Source organism: Prunus mume, linkage group LG2 (assembly GCF_029339155.1).
Source record: "Prunus mume cultivar Tortuosa linkage group LG2, ASM2933915v1, whole genome shotgun sequence".
Taxonomy (NCBI): domain Eukaryota; kingdom Viridiplantae; phylum Streptophyta; class Magnoliopsida; order Rosales; family Rosaceae; genus Prunus; species Prunus mume.
In genome coordinates, this window is record NC_142699.1 from 30,106,505 (window position 1) to 30,132,384 (window position 25,880).

The following is a 25,880-nucleotide window of genomic DNA, read 5'->3' on the forward strand; positions in this document are numbered from 1 at the left end:
TACGTAATTATTCTGTGTTTTTAGTAAGAACTCTGTTTAGTGTCTGGTAATGAGATTTGACGACAGTGCACAGCCGTATCTTTAGGTAGAGATGGTATGTCTAGTTACAAGCCGGCCTGTCCAATTTCACATGTTGTTTTTCGGGGATTTTTCTGGAATTGTGATTGAAAATAATTGGAAGAAGAATAATATATTGGAATGAAGAATAGGAATAATGATGAGTTGACAGATAGAATTGTGTTTTTTAAATTTACATGGTAAGTAGAAAAATAGGACAATGAGATGGAAATAGCAGAACTCTTTTGAAAAAGGGACAATCAGTTGATTCAATTGTACACCATTAGATTAGGCAACCTTTATCTATACGGCAATGCATGGATATGAAGCTACTTGCCGTAAGAAACATGAAACAATTAAATTAGAATATCTGCAAGAAAAGTAAGATGTTTTCTATAAATAATAATTCTTACTCTGTATATGCGCAGTGGTCCAAATCAAATCATTTAGATTTGAAGAATATAAATTAAAATAGTAGAAAAATGACAGGGCCATATATCTTGTGGTTTTTAATTCATACATGGTTAATTAGTGAGTAGAATGCTCTCTCTCTCTCTCTCTCTCTCTCTCTATATATATATATATATATATATATATATATATATATATGAATCGATGGCAGCCAATTGAAATATTGAGCATACAATTCAACCACTGGCGGATGAAAAGGAGAATGATTATCAAAAGCTAGGTTTTATGCTTTTGTTGGCATGTCCTCAAAAGTTCACACAACAATGCTGTTGGGTACTTTTTCAACTCAGTTGGATTATAAAACTTATGGAATGAGACCTAAAATGTTAGTTTGTTCAAGTGCTCATCTTGATCTGTCATCTCTATGGGCCATAGTTTTTCAGAATATATTTATTGAAGGAAAAACAAATAGGGAAAATGATCATTGAAGAATATGTGTGTGGCAATTATTAGAATAGTGGTAGGAGCAACTTGTACTTGTATGTGATCCTCCTCATATTTTATATTTGGGGCATTTTCAGTGCATGAATTTGCATGTGATTGGTAGATTGTGCCACTAGAGAGGATTTCTATGGAACGAGAAGTTATTGCAGCGGTATTTTAAGTCAATCACACATTATGGATGATAATACTTAATTGACTTAGCATATTATCACCATAGCATTTTCGGTGTAGATAAGTTTTTCTCCTTGTACTGACTTCTTTCTTCAATAAAGTTCTTTAGTTGACAAAAACAAACAAAAAATGCTCTCAATTAGCACTATTACTCCAAAAAAAAAAATTGAAGGCATTCACATCATATACATATTTTCTTTGTGATATGCAAGCATCTTGAAATTTTTCTAGGTTCATTTTGGTTTTGTCATCTCTATGGAAGGTGTGGTTCCAAGAGCCCTAGGGGTACCAGCTTATAGTAAACCTCCCAAAATGGTGTGTATCTGAGACTTTGAATTGTCATAGGAAAATGGAGCAGTTAATGTAAGAGAAGAGAAGAGAAGGGAAGAGAAGAGAAGAGAACCAGGTTCGCAGAAGTTATAATCACTGATATTTTAGATTTGTCCCCACTTATTATTGCTTTCTATATGTTTATATTTTATGTGACAAGAAATGTGAAATCATTGACCACAAACTCATCTTGTCTCCTTTCCTTTGTTGGCTTTTTGCATGGTGGCCTTGGTAGGTTGCTTGTCAATGCTTTTTTCTTTTAGGGTATTTGAGAATCCGTCCTTTACTTTTCACAATTTTGTAACTCTGTCTCAAATTCTTTGGTATTCCTTTGCAAATATACCTATCTAATTGAGAATAATCTTTTGTAGGTTATATATCCTTTTACTATAGTTTTCACCACATTTTGTTGTTACCTACTTGATATGTTCCTAATTGATTGATCATTCATGCCACGCCGGGCAAATGAGGACGACTACCTCCACTCACCATTTTTTTTACACACAAATTGTCCCAATAAGTCGTTTTTTTCTTAATAATTTACAGAGACATCATTTTCGCTCACCACCTATCCTTAATAATGAATACAATTTTTTTTTTAAGTGCCGAAAGATAATGAGATGTGAATTTTGGCATATTTTAATATTAGTGACATAAGTATCGTTAGATTAAGTGCTGGTTAATCAATATATAATAAAGAATTAATACTTGAATGATAAAACAGTTTACTCCAATGTCATGACAAGAGTTCAAATCATACCTTTCATTAAAATAAATAAACAAATAAAGTAACGAATATGTTCATTAAAAAGAATAAAATAAAAGGCTTACACACACGAAGAATTCTTTTACACAAGAAAAATAAAATAAAAGCTTCAAAACACTTACAGAAACACTAGTTCTATTCTATTTAATCAGCAGGTTTTTATTTTTGTGATTTCTCTGGAAAATTAATTATGGGGCTGTGGAAAAGCCATAAAACTTAAACGGTAAGGATTCAAAAGCAACCAAATATTTTTGGCTGCACCCTTTGCTGCTCTCCCTTTTCAAGATGCCAGAGCATATCCCCCCATAGAGGGACGTTATTAGGTATAGGCACTAATGTCAAGTGTCCCTTTCTTTTTCTTAGCAAAACAATGGCTATATATGGATGCTTCTTTTTCTTCAACATGATGCCAACAATGGTCCTTCTGGTTCTAATTAGGGCATGGGAATCAGAGCTGATTGATTTTTTGTAACCGATTTCCAGTTTTGGGCATGGTTAGCTCATATCACCCAATGCAATTTTGTGAAATCTAGGATTGGTTGGACATTGATATTTGCTTGCATTGTTAGAAAATTCTTGTATACTCAAACTTGGTGCTTCCAATTATTAGAAAATGGTAAATTTAATTTGCGATAGGTTTTTCATGTACCATATTATTTGAGACTTGAATTTGGTGCACAAAGTTAGTGTCCCTAGCATTACTGGAAAATAAAAAAGCGCAAAGGCTAACAAAAAGGATGATGAAGGTTTAAATGAGCCGAAATTCATCAATAATTTTTAAGGGTTGTTGTATTTTTCCATCAAGAACGACCTTGTTAGAGAAAATAAATAATAATATTAACTAGCTTCCCACACACGTGTCAATATGTATTTTTTTCTTTCAATAATTCTTTTCTAAAAGAACTTTTGTTCTTTTTATGAAATTAGAAAAAATTTGTTGGACATGAAAGAGTATTGTTTTACGTATTTCTTCTTTTAAAATGAAGTAGTTGTGTAGCGAAAATTTTACTTAAATGAGGAATTTAAGTGAAAATTTGCCAATATAAGGGTATTTTGCTTTATATATATAGATTTTCTCAAATACGGATATCTATACATTATTATTGTGCGGGCACCATATATAATTTCTACTACCTCTCTCTACTTTTCTCCTTATTTATAATAACTTCTGCATAATAATAACGTGCGGCCACTGAATAAGAGAATACTCTTAGCACATATATTGCCCTTTTTATACTTTGAATAAGTTATTAATATGCCAATTTGTCCTCTGAACTTTATGATCAGTGTCAATTTGCCTCCGCATAAATGTTATTTGGGACTTGAGATAACTACTTTCAAAACTTTCCATTTGAATATTAAAAAAAATAATAATAAAACTCGGTGTAAGAAAAATCCAATTGGCACACGATCACACGGTAGTCTTTATTAAAGCAAAATACAATTACTTTTGAAAATGACTTTCGACTTAGTTACATGGCACGGTTGAAGCTATGGGTAAAATTCTTTTAAAATATGTCGTAGAAATATATTCAAGCGTGTGCCAAAGGATCTAGTCTTTATTAAAGCAAAATGCAGTTACTTTTGAAATTAGTTAGTTACATGGCACGATTGGAACTATGGGAAAAATTCCTTCAAAATGTAACCTAGAAATATTTGAATGGAAAAAAAAAAAATGGAGAATCGTACTCTTATAAGTAAAATATTCTTTTGAATGGGAACTACATTTCTCATTCAATTATACCCTTCTTTGAATTCACTTGAGGGATTGGTACAAAGCAACAATAATAGAACAAAGAATCTCAAGTAGACAAATAAAATCATTTTTGAACTCACTCAATATTAATATTAGAGCTCTTTTTGCTAGACCACAAATACAATAGTCCTTTTTTTTTTTTTTTTTTTTCTGGCACACAAAATTTAAAGTTGAAAAAGAAAGAATCTAACAACTCAAGGGGTAAAATTCATTAACGTAAACATGGAGGGGCCAATTTAAGAAAAGGAAAGAATAAGGAAAGTGACAACCAACAATTATTACAAACTGTCGAACTCCAGAATCAATTATTTCTGTAATGTTTGCAAAATAAAAAAATTGTATTACTTGCAAGAAGAATATAATAAAAATATAATTGTTATGGTAGGAAGAGGAAGTGCTTATATTGCCCTTTCCCCTGAAATCACAGGCGTTAGAGAAGACCAGAGAGAGACCTGAAAGGTGGTCTTCCTCTGCATCTCTCTCTCTCTCTCTCTCTCTCTCTCTCTGCCTCTTCCTCTCTAACAGGTTTCTCTCTCTAGGAAAAAAACTGAAGTTTTATAGATTAGAGAGAGAAAGAGGAGGTACTTCTCTCAAAGCTGCACTGAATTTTTCCAAAAAAGAATCCCTCTACTTGCTTCATTGCTTCTACTTCACTCCCTCTGAATTTAGCACAAAGCTCTACCTCTCTCTCTAGATCTCCAATCTTTCCTGGTTACCTAAAAAGAGTCCCGACTCTTTCTCTATCTCAGTCTTCCACAGCTTTGACAATCCTCCTTTAAACTAGCTAAACATTTTGACAATCATTTGACAAAGTAAGAGAATCTGAGGGTACCCAATTGCAGATTTTCCTGGAAGATGGAGAATTTTTCCGGAAAAAAGAGACCCACCATCAGTCTCTCACTCTTCACTACGTTCTCTGAGTCAGTTTCCTCTGATAAGTATCCCAATTCAATCAAATCTCCTAGAAATTTTCAAGAGGGTGTGGTTGGACTTGGCATAGTGGCTGCCATGACTGATTTGAGCAACCCCAATGAAGTGGCTTCGTCTGAAAAGTCACCAAGGTCAAGCCCAATCCCCATAGTCTCTGCAGCTAAACCTGCTGCTAATTTCAGAGGTGGGTTTAATATGGAGAGGCCAGGGGTTGTGGTGGATGAATTGTCTGAGAGTTATACTTGTGTGATTTCTCATTTTGGTAACAATTTGACAAGGAAACGTGTTTATTTTGATGATAAGCTTAGTGGAGTTGTTAATGATCCCAGTTCTGGTGTTGTGGCCTCTGGGGTGTTCTCTGCTTCACCAGTGAGTGTTGGTGAAGTGGGTAGAGAGTTTTGGGCTTCTGATTTTCTCAGTTCTTGTTATCTTTGCAACAAGCAGCTTCATGGACTGGACATTTTCATGTACAGGTAAAAAAAAAATTATGTTTATATATGTACATATATTTATGTTCATTTGATGTGTTGTTATGAATTAATTCAGTTTGAAATTTATATAGGATCAGTGTTTAGTGTGTATTTGGTAGTCTTTCTCCCCCTTCGATGAATGATTTGGTGAAGCATGATTTAGAAGATTTTGGAATATGAATATGGCATAGTCAGAATTTTAGAAAATTTTGAATATGGCTTAGTCAAACTTTTACAGAACTTTGAATATAGCTTAATTTTTGCTTATTTATTATGGTGTCTTGTGTGGGAGATTATGTTTTGAGTGGATTTGAATTTGGGTTGATTGTTATTTTAGAGGTATGTATGAATTGACCAATCTTGGAGATGTACGATGCTTCGCTTCTTTGCTAGTTTAGCAATAGATTTTAAGTTTAGGGTGATACCGCTAATGCTTAACAAATTGGTCAGTTCATTTCATAGGATTTTGATCTATGGTAATTCGTTGGTCTTGGCGGGAGGATGTGACTGATAGATCTGTATCCGCAGCTTGATACTTTTACCTTATTTGTAATTTTCTCTTCTGAGTAGAGATTACCTTATGTGGTATAGCCGGTTGGTGTTCTTCTACTTGTTCTACTAACAAATTTTGCTTGATTTTTATTTATTTATCAAGGTTTAAGTTATGAGTTGTCATTGAATGTTTCTTAAAGGATTTAGTTCCTTTGTTAAACACCTTGTTAAGAATGATTTTGCCTTCTTCAGTGACTGCTCTAAGTACAGAAGCTGTATGAATGGTTGTTTCCATTAGGATTTGGATATTATTTCAGAAATGTGGACAGGAAATCTTATGTGATTGTTACGTAGACTGTACATGTTGTTATCTGCAAGGAACATGCACAGCTTGATTCAGCTGATTATTAGTTCTGGCCTTGTCATTTTCCAAACTGCTAGTAGTTATTCCAGTAATGTATTGAAGTGTAAAATACAAGCAGGCCAGGCAAAGTAATTTACGGTCAATGTTGATTGGACTTGAGTACTCTAACAGCAATATATAGCACATGGATTGATTATCACTCTCAAATCCTCAACTTCGGTTCTCATTTTGTTGATTGGAACAGATTCTATTCTGTGTTAATGTTATATGGAAATTGGTCTTAATTTTATGAACATGTCAGTATAATTTTTTATGCCAGGCTGTACACCAATCATTTGACTATTAATTGTCATTAGACTGTTGCATGCTTAAGAAGTAATGCCAGGTTTTCTTTGTCTTAGTATTCATTGAAGCCAGCCTCCTTAGAAACTTAGGATAGAATGACAGCTGTTTCCTTAATAACCACTTGCAAGTTACATCTTTGATTGGAGCCATTTGTTTGGTATTAAAGATACCGTTGAGTGGGTAGATGTGTACTGGTACTCCTATAAGAAAGTGGTCATTTCTTTTGGAAGACAATTTTGCTGATCACTTTTTACCATGATGTAGCATTACGACTCTGCTCAATGCATCCACATGTTATACGTATTATCTAAGGTGAATTTTTGTAATAAATATAACCACACCTGTTAGACGTGGAAAATGTTGAGTAGGGCGGTAATGCTGCACCATAACTGAAGGCAGTGAGCAAAATTGTTCTCTTTTGAGCAAAGTTCTCTTTTCTTTATCTTCTTAGCGAAAAATTGGAGTAGTCTTTTCAGTTATGGAGCATCCATAATTTGGAGAATCACCTTGACATTTAATACTACTGCTTTCTCTTTCTGGCAACAAAATGAAGCAGTAATATTTGTCAGTTATATGCGTACTTGAAATTCTTCTCTTTCCTGCACTTGCATATGTGGTTAGGAGAATTGCATTAGATTAAATATTCTAACGTTTGAGTTATGCTTGAAAGTATACTTCAATGTCTTAGAATCTCGAAATTTCATCTTGACAGCTTTCTGAATGAATATATGCATTGTGTTAAGAGATATAACATTATTGTAGACAAGATTCTAGGTAGGCCAGTTTTAAACTCCAGGTTGGTGAGATATTTAGGTGCAATTCTTGATTGAGAGAATTCCACCTGGTTTTGTTTTGTTCCAATATCTGATTTTCAGGTCTCTTAATAATTGAGATATTTTGTGATAGCGAAAGAATTTGCTTTTGGAATTGTGGTTCTTGTTTGCTATTGCATGTGGTGCTTAATTGTTTGGAATGGTTGGGATGTCAACTGATAACTTTGAAAATGGGGATGGTCTTTGCAATACACTTGGCATCTTCTGTCCGGATGCAACTTAGATTCTTCACTAACAAAGCATTCAATTCCCCTTGTTTGCAGAGGTGAAAAAGCATTTTGCAGCACTGAGTGCCGCGACAAACACATTAGAAGCGACGATCACAAAGAGAAGTGCAGATCTGAAGCAATAAAATCAATGGATTACTCTGTGTCACCCTGCTCTAGTCCGCTGGTCTTCTTGGCGGGGGTCGCTGTGGCATGAACATTTTTACAAACCTATATAAGTAAATAATAGAAAAGGATGGGAAATGTTATGAGAATAAAACTGGGTATAACCGGGATAAGACACAGTAGATAAAAATTGAGAGGGTTCAAGCAGGCAGTCTCTACAGTCATCTATTCAAATTGCCAGAATTATTTTTTTTAAGATTGGAGAAATTTTATTGAGAAGTTGTGAACTAATATGAACCTGAAAGAGAGATTTATAGTTTGTATTGTATGAAATGCCAGTCATAATTGTTACAAGGAGCACCTGATGTTATGCTATTTTTTTAAATTTTGTAATTTTGTAATTTTTTTAATTTTAATTTTTTTTTTTTGCACAAGTGATTGGGGGGTTTACACAAGTATTAATTGGGTGTCTGGTTTACACACATATTCATTAAGTGCATGGAAGTTTCAAATTTCCGCTCACATGGGTTGAGATGAAAGAGCTCAACTAACTGGGCTATACTTTCCTACAATTTTTGGCGACTTAAAAAAAGTGTTATAAAATGGGGGCGTGTTATTCGACAAAAATAAAATAAAATTGGGGCATATTATGCACTTAGAGATGGGCTTATATTTTAATTCTTCTGTAATGTCTACATCACTCGGTATTGTTATGTATATTTCCAACTAATAACTTTTTTTTATTAATCATAAAACTGTATAAGATTTGTGTCATGGTTAGATCAACATATTTGTCATACACCAGAAGTTGAAAAGTAAAACCATCACTCGGAGTCCTTGAAATAAAAATCTAGATTATAGCAAAACCTAAAACAACCCTCTCATTCTACAAAGATTCGTATAATATTATATTACTGCTATCAAGAGTCACATTGCGACCCTAAATAGCAGCAATATAGTCACAATGAAGTATATAAGCCGAGAGTAATTTAGTAATGAGACTTTAATGCAGAGAGCTAGTACATTATGATCTTTAACAAAGAATCATGTTCAACTTAGCATCAAAAAACCCAAATAAAGTCGATAACAAGGAGGGAAAGCCAGAACTTCATTGAGCTCCAAGTAAAATCTAGTCCTCAACCTGCCAAATAGAAGTAAAATACAATCACTAAGTTAGTTGTGTTGTTCAAAGAGTAACGGAGAACGATTGGAAAACAGATCTGAACAACCAAATCTATGTGCAGAAACTCTCTCAAAGAAAAAGGTCGACATATAAAAGACACTATTTTTTTTCTGCTTTCTTTTTTTATTATAGAAGACTATATTTTCTTTTCCTATAAATGGATCAGTTCAAATAAGTTTCACATTGGCTAAGCCATTAAACAATTTACGATGTCAAGTGTAAGTAGTTAAACTTAAGCCCATGTATATCCCATACGCTTGCTCCACACTAAATTGTTGGCCAGTTTGACCCCAAAAAGGTTGTCAACAGGAGCTCGCATACAGTAGAAAACTAGAAAGCACTAGGCCACTCATGACAATACAACTTCATTTCCTCCAACACTAAAATTCATCCAACATTGTGAATGCTAAACGGGACAGGACAGATTGTTCATCCTGAATGGACCAGAGAAAGTGGTGCTCTTCAATAGTTCTGTTTCTTAGAATCAGCATACTAGTTTAACCCACATCCCATTTTACGAACTCATAAACCATTATACAATTGGAACACATCAACTCATATGTGACTCCAAATCACTGCACAAGTAGCCATCTAACGAATGTTTGTGTAAACCAGACACCCAATGAATATTTCCCAGCATATGAGCATGATGATGTTTGCCTTCACACTACATCAATCTTATTCTTGTACTTTACTCTAACCAAACTTACTGAACTCAGACAACATCTAATTACTTTCATCTATCAATTTTCCAAGAAAAGCTCCTCGTAGACAATCTACCTTATGGCTCCACTTGGTGCCAATGGACCTTCCCTCTCTGAAACATCATAACAATGCACCATATCAATTTAGGCATATATTTGTAATCATGATCGAGATTCTGTCTATGCATAGATCATAACATCGGATACTCCACATTGGTTTTTTTCCCACTCAGAAACAGACACAAGAGAGAGAGTAACTTGACATACAAATATGCTAATCTAAATTGAGAATGCTGCAATTGAATCCCACAATTCATGCCGTATGCTTTGAGCTGTGTTTACTTTGGACAAATGTTCGCAAAGTTCAATCAGCAATTTCATCAAGACATGCACTTTATGACCAATATCCATTTAGAAAATCATTGGCATTGTTAAAACTCACCATCTATGCTTAACAATTGTCCTTTATTTTGAAATTTATGAGAGGGGTCTTGGGTAATAATTAGTTCTAACAAAATTGGGATGAATGGGTCAAGAGCATTAGCATAAAACTATCAGAAATTCAACAAAATCACAAAAATAATACAAAATGAAATCAAATAAAACCATAACCTGAGCGGGATTCGGCTCTGATAAAGAACGCTCGAGGTTCACGATTCTACCTTCAAGAGCATCAAACTTTTGCTTCACCTACAAAAACCCCCAAAGAAAAATGAAAACTTGAAAGGAAAACGAGAGAGAGAGAGAGAGAGAGAGAGAGAGAGAGAGAGAGAGAGTTGATGGGTTGGTAGGTTACATCAGAGGAAAGAGCGCAGCGGTCCACCAGAAGATCTTTCCAAACCAGGTGAGAAATCGCAGCTCCTGTCAACGAAAACCCAAGACCGAACCAGAGCAAACGAGTTCTTAACATATTTTGTGTTCTTTTTTGGGGTTTTGCGATTCACAGAAATGTTACGAGCTTTATGTTCTGATCAAGGCGAGGACGAATGTTTAATCACAATCATAGAGCGAGAGCTTCTAAAAAATTCCCAACACCTTCAAGAAAAAGACTATTTTTTGTTAGCGATTATTTTTTTATATATAATAAATAACTAGAGTTTTTAATATATAAAACAAAATGAATTTTGCACATATACCTCCTGAATTATTAGGGGTGTGTGCATGCATTTATCACCTAAAGATAGCTTGTATTGATTTTTCGTGGCTAATGACTTTTTTTGACTGAATCCGATAACACATACGAAAAATTCAGTGTTTGAGTCACATTGATAACGGAGGGACATGTTATTATGAAAAATTCATAATGAATGGACATAAGAACAGATTGTAACCAAGACACAAAATCCTTAAAAATTTAGTTATTTTATTTTATTTCAATTTTAAGCTAATGACTATGCAATTTGAACATCTTCTAAAATTGTTTCTTACGTTGGATGTTTGAATAAGGAACTTATTTTGTGAAATGCATTTCATTTGAGTTTTTAGTTCAAAAAAATGTCTTTTTTTTCTTTTCTATTTACTATAACGGGTGAAGCGTCAAAATGGTATTTTTAGATTAAACCTAACAATGAAGGAAGCATCCTTGCTTAACATGGATAGTTTGCAAGACCCTCATCATTTCTACATATATGGTGCGCAAAACAAGTTTGAACACCCAATTGAAACGGAACATATCAAAATTTCAAATGGAATTCTCATATGCAAGGCATGTCAATGTTCCCAGTGCTATTAAAAATAATAATAAAAATAAAAAATAAAAAAAGTGAAGGATTTGCAGCTTTTCTAACGTGGTCGACTAGAGCAGATGGTAGCACTTCAAGCAGATGCAGCAGCTAGTTCTTTGGCACCAAATGTTGGGGCTGTAGGCACAGAAAAGGGTGTTAGTAAATATAACCAAATTTGGATGAATAAAAACCTATCACAAGGGAATAAACAATAACCCACTAAAACGTAATGAAATCTGTTTTTAGTTTTTAAATATAAAAATTATTGTGCAAGTAAAATCTCCACTTCATCTAATGATACAATTTCTTCAGAATGGGTAAGGTAACGTAATATATCAAATGCCAGATGCAAAGATAACAAACTCTCCAGGACTTACATACTGGATGTAGAGCTGAATGTTAAATAACTTACGAAGATCCAAAGTTATTTGACTGATTAAACCTTTACCTAATTAGAGTTTGAAGCTTGTTTCTAGTTGACTTACTTCACCAAAAAAAGATGGGTAACACCTGACCCCCATTCACCATCCATAACCTCCACATGAACCCATAATGAAAAATCAAAACCTCACCAGCAAAATTATGTTCAGGGTTAGCCTAGCTTCTTACCGCGGCGAGCTCCTCTTCATGCTTTGGAATAAAAGCGGTATCAACCTTCCCATTTTTGAAATCCTCTATATCAAGGATAAGTTTATGATATTCAATGGTTGTGGGAACCCCTGTGGAATAAAGGCAATAACTAAATTAATAGCCATGAATAAAGAGAAAAATATGTCTAGCTAACTACACAGCCATGAATGAACAGAAAAACATATCTAGCTAACTACATTCACAGTCATGAATAAAGAAAAAATTGTAGATTGAGAATATGAATTGAACTGACTGGAAACTTTAAACAAGAAATCAACAAATACAACTAAACCCCTCTATTTACTTTCTTTTTAGGTACAAGGAAGGGACGAAGCCTGGGCCTAATGGCCTACCCTTCTTTTCTATTGACAATGCTATCAATTGGCTCACACAAAGTACAATTATGCTGACACAAATAGTAAGTAAAACGGAAGGATTACAACAATGAACTTTATTACTTACCTGTTATAATAGTGTCGTCAAGAGCCCTCTTCATTCGATCAATTGCTTTTTCTCTTGTTGGTGCCCAAACAATAAGCTACATTAAGAGAGAAAAATTGCATAAAGGAGCCTGAAACCTAAAATTTATACTGTACATATGTATATGAGAAACCATGGCTAGCAACGGTATATTGGTCCACAAACCTTTCCAAGAAGGGAATCATAGTTTGGAGGAACCACATAATCAGGATAAACATGGCTATCCATTCTAACAAAGGGACCTCCAGATGGTAAGTAGGCAGTTATTCTTCCTGTAAAAAAGGCAAAAGATTACGTATGCTAAAGATAAAATGAGTACAAAATGTCATTGTTAAATCCAGTGCACGCACGAACGTAATAAAATCCATGGAAGCCTTGACTGCTGAACTAACTTGGACATTCTTCAGGGTTTAGCTGCACCCGGTAAAACCAATACAAGATAACAGAAAAGACTGAGGGAACCAGAACATAGCTATGTACACATACCTGGCCCAGGTCGGAATCCTTTAAAAGCATCTTCTGCATTGATACGACATTCAATTGAGTGTCCTCTGAGCACTATCTCATCCTGTAGTGGAGCAACCTCCATCAGACATTGAACAGGAAGGGTCATATATGTCCTACCACAATTAATTACTAATTACCTGTGTGTATCGAAGTTTTTCTCCCATAGCTACACGAATTTGTTCTTCAATCAAGTCAACAGAGGAAATCATCTCTGTCACAGGATGCTCAACCTGTGGTTCCATTGCGGGAGAAAGAAAAAAAACAGTAATTTAGCATAACTAAGCAAAAAAAAATTTGCCAAACAAAGCCATCCTCGAAAGATTAGTTTAACCTGAATACGTGTGTTCATTTCCATGAAGTAAAAGGAGCCTCTTTCATCCAAAAGGAATTCAATGGTTCCAACACCAATGTAACCAATTGATGCTGCTGCGGCAACTGCCGCATCACCCATAGCTTTACGCAATTCTGGGGTTAATGCGGGGGAGGGTGCTTCTTCCAGCAGCTTTTGGTTCCTTCTCTGAGATGATCACATTCAACACATATAACGGAAGGAGTTTCTTAAGAAAAGAAAAAAATTGAATGGATGGTACATCCTAGAGTTGCAAAGAGTCAGTTATATGGTATGGTTATGACCTTTTTTGCTTGCCTTAAAGAAATCAGAAGTAAGATTTTTAAGAAGACAAACTGTATTACAATAATTAAAAATAAAACCTTCACAGAGATTCATGCAGGCAATAAGGCTGCTTGAAGTACCTGGATACTGCAATCCCGCTCTCCAAAGTGAACAACATTACCATATTTATCAGCAAGAACCTGTACACAAGGGATGGATCAAGGGGTTGCAGGCAGGCATCAAATGTCAAATCAAATACTAATTATAAAGAATAACATTACTTGACAAAAATATATATATATATAAAGAATAACACTAGAAAACCAGGAACTTTTACAAGTACATTACCTGAAATTCAATATGTCTAGGATTTTGGATGTACTTTTCCAAATAAACTCCATCATTTCCAAAAGCAGCTGCAGCCTCACTCTTTGCTTGCTGCAAACAATTAAATTGAGGAAGAAAATTAAGATAATGGAAGCAACATTGAAATACAAAAATATAAGATTCATTTGCAGAAAACAAGACCAAGTAAACTAAGAACCCAACAGTTCAAAGTTGTAGAGTTAAACTTAATTAATATCAAATTTAAAATATACCTCCGAAGATGATTTTATAAATACTTTCACACAAGACAAACAAAAAAAGAAGGCATCATCAAAGACAAAATAGGAAGATAATGCATACCTGCAACAACTTCACAAACTCTTCAGGTTCTTTAGCAAGACGCATGCCACGTCCTCCGCCTCCTGCTGTTGCCTTAAATGGAAAAACATGCTTATCACTTCAAAGAAACAAATCAAATAACAGATAACAAGTATATTGGCTCCGTTAGTACAGAGTTAGAAGGATAATATCAATGTAACGTCAGAATCCTAAAATAACCATTCATCTCGTAACTGTGTTATAGTTCATTGAACTCTTAAAATTTTCATGTTTGATTCATTGATATAGATAAATACCATACTAGTATATAAGATCGTTTATATTCTGCCAAATGATGAAAACGACCTTATCCGGAGATCAGAGGTAACAGTCCAAATTCCCTAAGGTACTAGGAATTAAGCCAAGTCTTTCTTAGCCACTCCATGCATGATTCAAACTCAAATTTTAAAACCCGTAAAAACTATCTTCACCTTCATTGAGATAGTAAATTGTCAAAGTCTAGCACTATAGCAAGGTTACTGGGTAGGCTTCTGTCTTTCCTAATCAAACAGTTTAAATTCTTGAGAGACTAACCTACATAAATAGGCATGTATTCCTCTAAATTAACCACATTTACAATTGATACTTAATAAATGTCTATAATATTAAGTCAAAAGGTTTTATTGAAAAACAAAATTCAATTTGTTGCTTAAGAAATATGTTTTAACTTCTGAATTTTCAGAGTTAACATGAAAGGGTGTGCACCGCAAATTCTAAGACACAGTAAGGTATAATGAGTTTTGATTATCATGAGATATATTAAGACAAGACACTTTACCTTGATCATAACAGGAAAGCCAATCTCATCGGCAAGCCTGATTCCTTCCTCTGTGCTCTGTTGACAAAAAAGAAAAAAATGACAACAATAAACACAAAATCAATTCAAATGACCACCTAGGTCTGGAGGTGTTGAAATGTATAATAACTGAGGATAAAGTAGATACCTGTAGTAATCCATCACTTCCTGGTACAGTTGGAACACCTGCTTTCTTCATTGTGTCTCTGGCTGTCGATTTATCACCCATAACACGGATGCTGTCAGGCTGTAACCCAAATTGCAAACAGTTGTCCCACATCGGTACATGAATTAATTAACGAGTAACTAAATACAGAGCCATGTGTTCATGACCTAAATGGATCAATCACTATTCACACTAAGACATAGGGCATATTTAGAGTGAGATAAATGCAATTAAAACACAACAAACGATGCAGCATTGTACATTTCAACAAATGATGCATTCTCAAGTATTTTACCTTAGGCCCAATAAAGTTGATTCCGTGTTCTCTGCACATTTCAACAAATGATGCATTCTCAGCCAGGAAACCATATCCGGGATGCAGCATTGTACATTTCCGACTGATAGCAGCAGATAAAACATTTGGAACAACCAAGTACCTGTAGAAAGACAGATCAAAGTACACCATTCAACCATTGTCATCTGCAACAGAAACTGAGACAAAGGATAAACAAAAACTTATTGTGATACTAAGCTAAAGAATGTAGTGCACAAGTGATTCCTTGTTCTCCCCACATAACCTCCATGTTAAACCATTCCAATTTTTCATTTAATCACAACATAACAGAGGGAGAAAAGGAGGAAAAACAACGAAACAAAATTTAACTGATCAACCACTTACGACTGACTGCTTGCTGCTTCACCAATACAAACTGATTCATCAGCCAATTTCACATGAAGTGCGTCCTTGTCTATTGTTGAGTAAACAGCCACACAAGGTATTCCCATCTCATGGGCAGTTCGAATAACGCGAACAGCAATTTCTCCTCTATTTGCCACCAGAATTTTTTCAGCTCGACATGTAGCATGGAGAGCTCCCCCATGCTTCCTGGATTTGAAACTAACTTGAGCACCCTGAGCTCTCTGCCTTAAAAAGTTGACTTTATTTCCCACCATAAAGCTACATTGGGAACTCCGTATCTCTCTAGTTCTCCCAAAAAATAAGCCCTTCCATTGACAATAGAAACCCAAGAACAAATGTAAATAAATAAATAAACCAGAAAACAGATCTGGAGATCATAATAGAAGCAAAAAGGTGCAGCATTCTGAAGACCATATAACAAGCAGACCTCATTGGTTTCGTAAATGCTAATTTATCTAGGAATTCCAATATTTTACTTTTCCCTAGTAGTCGGTTAGGATCTGTCACTTATCATCTGTTTGGCTGCATTGGATAAAGCATAAAGTTTTGAACTTTCCTACAAAACTGAAGATATAAAAGGTAATTATCTACCAAGCCACATCCTTCAGTCCATACAGAAATAAAAAGTAAACCAATTCAGTACCTAGGAACTTAAACTAACTAACACGCATTTGCAAAGTGGATCCATTTCACTATATATAAGCATCCATCTTACATGATTCAGCATCACACACTATCAACTTCGAATTAAGATCCATTGATTACCCACTCGAGTTCCAACGAATCAGAACGCAACTCAACATTCAAAACCAAACCCAATTCCAAAAGTACAATAAATATGGGTAACAGAGGTACTTACAGGAGTTGGTGTTACAGTCTTGCAAATGGGCATTATGGCATCCATTTTGAAAACAAAGCGATCTAAGTAAACCCAATTACACCAAACAAACAAAAACCAATATTAGCGTCACTGCCATTGCAGAATACTAACAACAAAAAAGGTAAAATTGGTTGGAAATGGTAAAACTCTTTCGACAAAATCAGACAGTAGAGTGCATCAGCCAGGAAACCACAACAACCCAAAGAGATGGGATGTTGCTGCCATTCTAAAACTATTCAAAGATAAAAATTTGATACTGGGGCATGGAAATACCTTACTTAATTGTCTCAGAACAAGATCAAAATGAATGAATGAATTAATGAAGAACAAGGGTTGAATGTGAACAGAAAAGGGAAGGCTTTTGGGACCCGAAGAGCTGAGGAGCGAGAAAGCAGAAAGGGAGAGATAATGAGAGTGAGCAGTGAGAAGAAGAAGGTGGGAAGGTCCGAGGGGAGATATCAAGAGTTGAGTTGTCCATGAAAACGAGGGGAGTTGCTGCTTGAAAAGCTCCGCCCAAATGGAGAGAAATCTGTCTTCAAAGTGTTGATGACGCTGTCCAATGATATTCTGCCACCTGTACAATTCCAAGTTGCAATTCAAAAAAAAAAAAACTACTAAAAAAAAATCAGAAATGGCCATGTTTTTGTGGATTGGTGTAAACATTTCAGAGTTGTTACATGGTGTTAATATGGTTTCAAAGACACTCTCTTTCCCAGATGGTTATGTTTTCTTTATGATTTGACAGCACTGAAGTCACACCCAAAACTTGCCACCCCATCTTAAAATTAAGCCATCTATAGATGTTGGCTATATCAATGCCAGCATATGCAGAAGAACTTTTATGCAACAGTAGTGTAATTCTATGATATTTTAAGCTAGTTACGTGTAGTATGAAAAAGTTAAAATACATGACAACGTGTTATTGGCTTGGTATGTCATCACATTGACATCCCAGCGTAAGTTTGTTTTTCTCTAATAAATGGAGAGCTTAATACCAAGTCAGGTTTAGGCTTTAACAAGAAACATTTGGGGACATTTTGGAAAAAGCAAAAGAAGAGAGAAAAATTTTAAAAGAAGCAAAAATGGACAAAAATGCCCTTATTTATTTTTAGATTTCCTAAGGAATCCAATATATTTGCATGTCTTTGATTTGAAAGTTAAGTTGTTTTTTTGTCTTTTTTGAAAAAACTTTGGCTTTTTCCAAAAGTGAAAAAAAATTTTTTTATGTCTAAAACCTAAAAAACCTAAACATTTGACACCTCTTTGCATCTAGTTGTATTCGCTACACCCTCAGCAAAGGCAACATGATGCTCAATTTGGTGAGCAACATTTGAATAAATTGCTCCAATAAAATCAGCAAACTGTAGACCAACTTCCCACTTCCCCATTTAGAGTGACTCCAAGACACTAGCCAATGGAGGCTTTGCATAATACAAATAGAATCATTGACGTTAACCATTCTTATGAGAGTTACCTTATGTGTTAGCAAGACTGCTTTTAACCTTGGCACATTTCCATTTTCGTCTCTCATTAAGTGAAGCACTTGCACCTTTCATGTCCGTTGCATAACAAAAGAACAGCAAATTCTATCCCGAGTTATGGATCTTTAGGTTGCATGGTTTAAGAGTTTTGAACCCTAGTTCCGAGCGTGAATTAAACACAATACTTTGAGTCTAGAGATGACATGGAGTTACAAGCCATTTATTATAGTTTGTATGTTGATGTGTTACTTTTATTCTAAACATTTTTTTAAAATAGGTGGAAAATTATAATTTTTGTTAGACAATATCCCTGATTTATAGCTAATCGATGTATATACCGTTTATCTTTTCAGTCAACTATATTAATTGTCAATCCCTATAGACTAGGAATTCCTTTATATATATTTCCTATTGTAACGTTAGCTTGGCTGCATATATATTTTCCTCCAGCAGTGAGAAGAATAATAATTCAGATTTCACAAACTCTCATGGTATCAACGCAAATTCTTTCCTATATGTTCTCTCTTGTCTTCTCTAGGTACAGCGCCACTCTTCTTTCTTCTTCTCAGGCCTGTCGCACAACACCTAAACAACCTCGTTCCGTTGCTGCCCAACCATTCCAGATTTGTGACCTCAGATTCCAACCACCACAATCACAGCACCCCCACCTTCCTCTGTCTCTAAGATGAGTTCTTCCGCTACTGCCTCCTCAACCATTGCTGCCATGGCCACGTATTCTCTCCCCAACATCACCCACCTTGTGACAGTGAAGCTTAATGATGGTAACTATCTCTTGTGGTATCATCAGGTTGAAGCCTTCCTTATTGGACAAGATTTATTCAATTATGTTGATGGCACTCATCTATCTCCAGCCACCTCTTCTCTCGATTATAATCATTAGGTTCGCACAGACAAGACTCTTGTCAATACACTATCTGCTACTTTGTCAGAACCCATTCTTGCTTCTGTAGTTGGCTGCAAAACCTCTGCCTCCATGTGGTCTCTTATCTCCAAATACTTCACTCAGAAGTCAACCGCCAACTCCTCTTATCTTCGGCGTCGACTTAATGAGATTTCTCGTGGGACTAGATCTGTCTTAGATTATCTTCAGGAGGCCAAATCGATTTCTGACCAGCAAGCTTCCATAGGAGAACCAGTCTCTAATACATACTTGGTTAACACCGTTCTTCGAGGCCTTGGTGATGAGTACGAGATGTTGGTGACAACTCTTGAGAGCCTAGACACTCTTCCTGATTTTAGTGCTCTACGATCTCGTCTTCTGACTCAAGAGTCCCTCCATCGACCTACCATTTCCTCTTAACAGGTTGCCTTGCTTGCTTCCCAGGGTACCTCCTGGCCTTCCTTCTCAAATTATGGTTCACGAAACAATAACAGGCACAGTAATTGGAACCACGACCATGGTTCTCGTTCCTCGGCTCTTGGTGTTTTGGGTACAACACCCACCGCCTCTTATCAGCTCTGACATGACTCAAGTCATTTTGCTTTGATATGTCTTATGCTCTCTCAGTTTGCCCGTCCACATGTGTCCAACTCCTTGCACACTGCATTTGCTAGATTACATATTGCAGGACAGCTGCAAACCCCTCATTCACCTGGTCCCACTTATACCACTCATTCTCTGCATGACCCTTCTTGGTATTCTGACACAGGTGCCAGCATTCACATGATTGGGAATCTGAGCCTTCTCCAGCAATGTCTCCCGAACAATGGTCATGATACAATTCACCATGGCAATGGAGATCAAATGCTTATTTCCTATACGGGTAACATGTCACTCTCTATTGGCTCTGTTTACACCATAATCAACCGAGCATATCCAGCCTAAAAACGACTAACACCAAGGCAGACACGCCTTCTCTACTACCGAAGGAAGACACTTTTCCGGGTGCGGACACCTGCTGAAGCTGCCAAGCTCACAAACTGCCGAACCTAATCTCCATGATACGTGTCACCATCATAACGACTTGCACAAAGTCCCACATCGAAAATCTACACAAATTCCCACTTTCACCTCCTTATAAATAGGGAATAGTATCTATATGAAAGAGGGACTTCTCTCCACTTAGAAGAGGATCCGAGTCTTGGAGCTAGACTCTAGGGCAGGGGACTCTCTTCTAGATCCCTGGCCTGGGCATCTCACTTGTCATCCTCATGTACAAATGTAATCATACACTATTATAATGAGAACATACTTCTCCGTGGACGTAGCCCATTCATTAAGGGTGAACCACGTATATCTTGTCTTCTTTACATTTATCGTTTGCCCAAGTTTTCACACACCTATGCTGAAGGTCCTCACCTTCACCCATCATTCACTATCACCTACTTTCTAAGTTGACTCTCTCCGAAAAAGAGCATCAACAGTTTGGCGCCGTCTGTGGGAATCAACACAAGAAGCTTCTGTCATTCTCCCTTTTTTCAATATCCTTCGGCACCTTTGAAGGTTTCATGCCCATCGGCAATTTTCATCTCATGCAAGTCTTACGCCTCCGGCACCCTCGTGCCTAGCCACATTGTCTTGTGACACGCAAGTTTTGTGTCGCCTCCGGCACCCTTGTGCCTAGCCACATTGCTTTACGACATGCAAGCTTTGTGTTACCTTCGGCACCCCTGTGCCTAGCCACATTACCTTGCGACACGCACCTCCGGCACCCTCGTGCCTAGCCACATTGTTTTGCGACAAGCAAGCTTTGTGTCGCCTTTGGCACCCTTGTGCCTAGCCACATCGCTTTGCGACATGCAAACTTTGTGTTGCCTTCGGCACCCCTGTGCCTAGCCACATTACCTTGCGACACGCAAGCTTTGTATCATCTCTGGCACCCTCGTGCCTAGCCACATTGTCTTGCGACACACAAGCTTTGTGTCGCCTCCGCACCCTTGTGCCTAGCCACATCGCTTTGCGTCATGCAAGCTTTGTGTTGCCTTCGGCACCCCTGTGCCTAGCTATATTACCTTACGACACGCAAACTTTGTATCACCTCCGGCACCCTCATGCCTAGCCACATTGTCTTGCGACACGCAAGCTTTGTGTCGCCTCCAGCACCCTTGTGCCTAGCCACATCGCTTTGCGACATGCAAGCTTTGTGTTGCCTTCGGCACCCCTATGCCTAGCTATATTGTCTTGCGACACGCATTTCTTATGCCTTTGGCATCCTCATGCCCAGCCACTTCACTCTGCGACATACAACTTTGTGCCTTCAGCAACCTCTTCACCTTCGACACTCTCGTGCCAAGTTATCTCCCTTCTAAATGTCCTTCTTATCCGGGGACTTGGGGGACTATGCCTTTGGCACCCCGCCACAATTAGGCGCGAGCAATGACTTCAGCACCTCACCTTGCATGACTTGCATAGCCAAAAAAGGAAGCCACCATTTCAGCCCAAGGAACCACCTTTCAGTCACGGTGAAAAAGTCTCAATTTATGGGTGGCCAAATATCCCAAATGCACCAAGGATATCACCATGCATGGCCAAGGAAAAATTACTCCACTTTGAAGGCTGCCCACGTACATCCTCACCACCAGATAAGATTTCTCCTCTTACATATAAATATTGTATACAAACATGCAATATTTAAATAATTCCTTGCACAATCCTATTTAACAATATGGTTCATGAATTATTGCTATCCGGGCCACTTTGAAGATGCTCCAATTTGGCAATTACCAAATATTCCAATTCACCAACAACATCACTTTGTAGGGCCAAGGAGGTCAACCACCATTTCAATCCAATGGGAAGCCGCGTGGTTATTATTGCTCACATGGCTTGCATGGTTACATTTGTTTGTATGTCTTACGTGGTTATTATTGTTTGCATGATTGAAAACAACTAGCTGAAAGTCTGGAGCAATTTAAATGGCCAAGCCATACAGAACCCATCCACTAAACTTATCAAGACACCCAATGGGAAGGCAAGTGTCAACTACTTCATACAGTTATAAACTTGACTGTCAACATTCATGCTCAAACAAAGGAACAGCACCTCAACTACAAAAAAAACAAACAAAAAAACAAAAAAAAAAAAAAGGCTTCAGCAGCTTCAAAATTCAACGGCACTCAAGGGCTGGACCAAGTTCCTCATTGCCCAGTAATCTGCAGATATTAGTGATATCAAAGAACCAGGCTTGCTTTGGTCCATCAGTTTTTCTTTGTTATCAGCTTTCTCTGACTCTTCCTCTGTCATGCCTCTTCGAAAGATCATGATCATGGACTTCAAATTGACATATCCAAGTGGCGCTGCAACAACAAAGCTCGTGAATCAAACATGGAGCTTCACATGGAGACATATCCAAGGCACCTTACCGATTGTTAATGAGCCCAAGCCGACAATATGTTGAAGCCTCCTTCGAAAAGTATCAAACCTTTTCCCAAAATTGTACCTCTTCTTGACAAAAGCCCACTAGCAACGACACAAGCTCTCAAGAAGGGGGACTCGAGAACACACCTGCGTGCCAACGACCCAGCCTCCTCTCTTGACTAGCTCAAGTAATGAATGGCAAGGAGCATTCAACAAGTATGAAGGCTCACACGAGGCCTAGCTTCACTCCTGTCTGACCCAGCACCTGTCGTCTAAAATTTCTCCTCCTAACAGCTGTCTTGGAGCCTAGCTCCAACTTCTCGCCGAATCTGCAAAGCTACCGAATGACCAACTCAACACCCTTGATCTTCTATCTTTGGTCTTCTCGAAAATTTGCCGAAAACTCAGCTTACAAAGCCCAGCTCAGCCTTGCCTTGATGAATACCAGGCCCAAACTCAAGCCTTGCCAAAAGCCCAGAGGCTCCTTACCGAACCTGCCTTCACAATATATTCCAAGGCTCATGCACAAAGAAATAGAGGCCTCAAAAAATTTTCTCTAGACACCCTTACTGAATGGCAAGGCTATGCAACAAAAACGGAGGGGCTCAGAATATGGATGCGATCATGACTTCTCTTGTGCAAAACTCACTCACCAAAGCTCAAGCTAAGCCAAGACGCATCAAAGAGACTCGAATTCTCAAAGAGAAAGACTTTCCGAACGACAACGCTATACAACAGCTCAACATCACCGTGGCACGAACCCGTGCACTAAGGGCCTCAGAATCTGCCCTCAGAGCCCAGCTTCTGAGTCTACATTCCAGAACCCATGGGCTCAGCCTAGTTCCTCCAAAATCAAGCTTCAAACACCACACGGACCCAAGCCCTTGTCAAAATACTGAACGGCACTTACCATCAATCGAAAGATGCGAAATAGGGTCTGCCCAGCTCAACCCAGCCTAGCCCTTTGGAAGATCCCCTCCGAATGGAGTTAACGAACTGACTGCAATCAATTGAACATATCAAAGAACTAGCACTCTTGCCGAACGACAAAGGTCGTGTTGCGAAACGGGGGCCTCCAAAAAAAATTCACTATATCCCTGCCGAATTGCAGTTTTTATGCTGAAGGAGAAGCTCAAATTTCTCCTACCGAGCACTAGACCCACAGCTCAGATCTGCAAAGATAGCCCTGCCTAAATCCCTTACCGAGTCTGCCATGACAACATCATCATCATACCGAACGAACAAGTTGGTCTTGCCGAATGGCAAGACCCATGAAATAAAATCGGACGCTGTAAACATAACTTACCAAGAGTTGCCGAAGCACAAGTTCCTAACCTGCAGGTCCAGCTCCCAAATTATCCAGGTTATGCAACAAAACGAACGGTATCAGCTCCAGACTTGGAACGAGCTCAAAACATATGAGTTACAATTTGCTCAAGACACCATTGCCAAACAGCAAGGGTTGAACAAGCTAAAAGAGAAGGCTAACAAGGTCACGGCTCCAAATCATGATCCCAAGTCAACCTTGCTGAAACCACAACACCAAGTTTTAGAGAGTCCAGCTCCCAGACCCAACACCCAGCTCCTGCAGCTTCCGAATCCGGGCTCCAGCTCTGGATTTTTATACCAAATCGGGTCCTCGTCGAAGCCCCAAAGCGGACCTAAAACTGTACGAGCACTTCGAACTCCTTTATGAATGAGACAAAGACACGAACCCACAATGAAAAAGTGCGGCTACTTTTGCCGAACGGCAAGAGACAGGGGCAATCGGAGAAAGACTCACTACAAGAAGAACTCAGCAAATCAGCCTATCCAATTCCCAGAGCCCAGCCTGATAGTCATCACAGGTTCTGATGCGGACGCACAGGCGGACTCGTGACGAAACCCTTACATTCCACCCTTGCCGATCGGCAGGTTTGAGCTAGGAGCAAGGAGAAACGTGCTGTTCAGTGCCGGCGCAAATCCTTCTTCCAAAAGATGCCGAACGATAGGTTTTATGGCCCAGCCTTGTGCTATCAAGGGCTTTACCAAATCTGGAAGGCCACTCCCGCAGCCTCCTAGCCAAACCTTAAGCCCAGCTAACGATGCCCAACTAAAAATCATAAGAAACCCTGGCTACCCTTTGCCGACGACTTCAAGATTTTTGAGGCCACCCTTGCCAAATGGCAAGGGCAATGTGGAATCAAAGGAGGCGCTCGCAACACCAGACCCGGTCTAAGCTGATCTTGTCGAGCGGCAATGGCAATGATGGCGCAAGGAGGCTTGAAACACGAAGCCTTGCTGGTTGTGTGACAGTACCCGACCAACCCGCTTGTAGAGCATACTAAGATCTAGTTTTCTTTCAACCTGACCCTGGCGAACGACAGGTTTAGTAGACAGAGGTACCGCACCTCTCCTTCAAACTCCAGCTCCCACCTTACCGAAGCCCAGCTCATGAGGCCCACGATGATACGCCAGGCCTCATCTCATGCCAAAATCACAAGCCCAATTAAGGCTCAGCCCAAAAAACAACTTTCTAAGTCTCATCTTCTTTCAAAGCCGTACGGCAAAAGCCATATGGAAGCTCCTTGGCTTTTCTCTTTTCATAGCCTTCCCAAAGGTCTGGCCATTCAAACAAAAACATAAAAACAAAAACAAAACAAAAAATTTGTCGTACGACAAGGAGCATTGAAACGAAAAAAGGCTCACCAATTCTCTCATTGCCGAAGCCTAGCTCCCAAAACTCAAGGGCCCGGCTCCAAGGACCTGCCAAAAGTCTAGGTACCCAGCTACCAACAAGTCCTAAAGGCTCACACAGCTTTTATTATACCTTCCAAGTGTTAACGCAACTTCTAGCTTGCCAACTTGGGGGACTAGGGAATGCCCTACGGCTCCCATCAAATCTGGAATGCTCAATCATGATTACACAAAAACTCACAAGTTCTCAACCCAGAAATTATTTCTTGACCACAAACTTGGAGGACTACTGTTTACACCATAATCAACCGAGCATATCCAGCCTTAAAACGACTAACACCAAGGCAGACATGCCTTCTCCACTGCCGAAGGAAGACACTTTTCTAGGGTGCCAACACCTACTAAAGCTCCCGACTATTGAAGTTCACAAACTGCCAAACTTAATCTCAATGACATGTATCACCACCATAGCGACTTGCACAAAGTCCCACATCGAAAATCTACACAAACCTCCCACTTTCACCTCCCTATAAATAGGGAATAGTATCCATGTGAA

At 38.0% G+C, this 25,880-nt stretch overlaps 3 protein-coding genes and 1 long non-coding RNA gene across 5 annotated transcripts; 1 reads left to right on the forward strand and 3 right to left on the reverse strand.

Annotated features, from left to right (window-relative positions):
• Nucleotides 1-4,366: 4,366 nt before the first annotated feature.
• On the forward strand, nt 4,367-8,118 carry LOC103323715 (FCS-Like Zinc finger 14-like). The gene is made up of 2 exons (XM_008225724.2): nt 4,367-5,398; nt 7,693-8,118. The coding sequence occupies exons 1-2, from the start codon at nt 4,851-4,853 to the stop codon at nt 7,850-7,852; spliced, it is 708 nt and encodes a 235-aa protein (XP_008223946.1). The 5' UTR covers nt 4,367-4,850; the 3' UTR covers nt 7,853-8,118.
• A 615-nt stretch (nt 8,119-8,733) lies between these two features.
• Nucleotides 8,734-10,683, reverse strand: LOC103323716 (fanconi anemia group D2 protein). Of its 2 annotated transcripts, XM_089046369.1 has the most exons (4): nt 10,445-10,683; nt 10,261-10,338; nt 9,725-9,761; nt 8,734-8,902 (listed from the first exon to the last, which is right to left on the reverse strand). In XM_089046369.1, exons 1-3 carry the CDS (start codon nt 10,556-10,558, stop codon nt 9,726-9,728), a joined length of 228 nt encoding a protein of 75 aa, XP_088902495.1. In that variant the 5' UTR covers nt 10,559-10,683; the 3' UTR covers nt 8,734-8,902; nt 9,725. The 2 variants fall into 2 exon arrangements, with proteins under 2 accessions (XP_088902495.1, XP_008223947.1); XM_008225725.3 differs by lacking the exon at nt 9,725-9,761.
• Nucleotides 10,684-11,306: 623 nt separating this feature from the next.
• Nucleotides 11,307-17,634, reverse strand: CAC2 (acetyl Co-enzyme a carboxylase biotin carboxylase subunit). The gene is given in 18 exon segments (XM_089046368.1): nt 11,307-11,489; nt 11,492-11,507; nt 11,982-12,091; nt 12,465-12,540; nt 12,648-12,754; nt 12,969-13,050; nt 13,127-13,219; nt 13,321-13,506; nt 13,743-13,802; nt 13,951-14,040; nt 14,290-14,361; nt 15,086-15,142; nt 15,252-15,350; nt 15,565-15,706; nt 15,949-16,274; nt 16,829-16,890; nt 17,123-17,423; nt 17,527-17,634. Coding segments are annotated over 16 exon segments (1,587 nt in total). The 5' UTR covers nt 16,874-16,890; nt 17,123-17,423; nt 17,527-17,634; the 3' UTR covers nt 11,307-11,463.
• A 4,563-nt stretch (nt 17,635-22,197) lies between these two features.
• LOC148920015 (uncharacterized) lies at nt 22,198-25,370 on the reverse strand. Its single transcript, XR_016123536.1, has 2 exons — nt 23,955-25,370; nt 22,198-23,856 (listed from the first exon to the last, which is right to left on the reverse strand). It is a non-coding gene; the product is annotated as an uncharacterized LOC148920015 (long non-coding RNA).
• Nucleotides 25,371-25,880: the final 510 nt, after the last annotated feature.

Bases quoted from the DNA above. Each gene is read 5' to 3' on its own strand.
- LOC103323716 (XM_089046369.1), bottom strand. From the start codon at position 10,558: ATGTTAAGAACTCGTTTGCTCTGGTTCGGTCTTGGGTTTTCGTTGACA. The intron at 10,339-10,444 runs GTAACCTACCAA...GGGTTTTTGTAG, and splicing joins GCTGCGCTCTTTCCTCTGAT to GTGAAGCAAAAGTTTGATGC. The intron at 9,762-10,260 runs GTTATGGTTTTA...ATGATGTTTCAG, and splicing joins CAGAGCCGAATCCCGCTCAG to AGAGGGAAGGTCCATTGGCA.
- LOC103323715 (XM_008225724.2), top strand. From the start codon at position 4,851: ATGGAGAATTTTTCCGGAAAAAAGAGACCCACCATCAGTCTCTCACTC. The intron at 5,399-7,692 runs GTAAAAAAAAAA...CCTTGTTTGCAG, and splicing joins CTGGACATTTTCATGTACAG to AGGTGAAAAAGCATTTTGCA.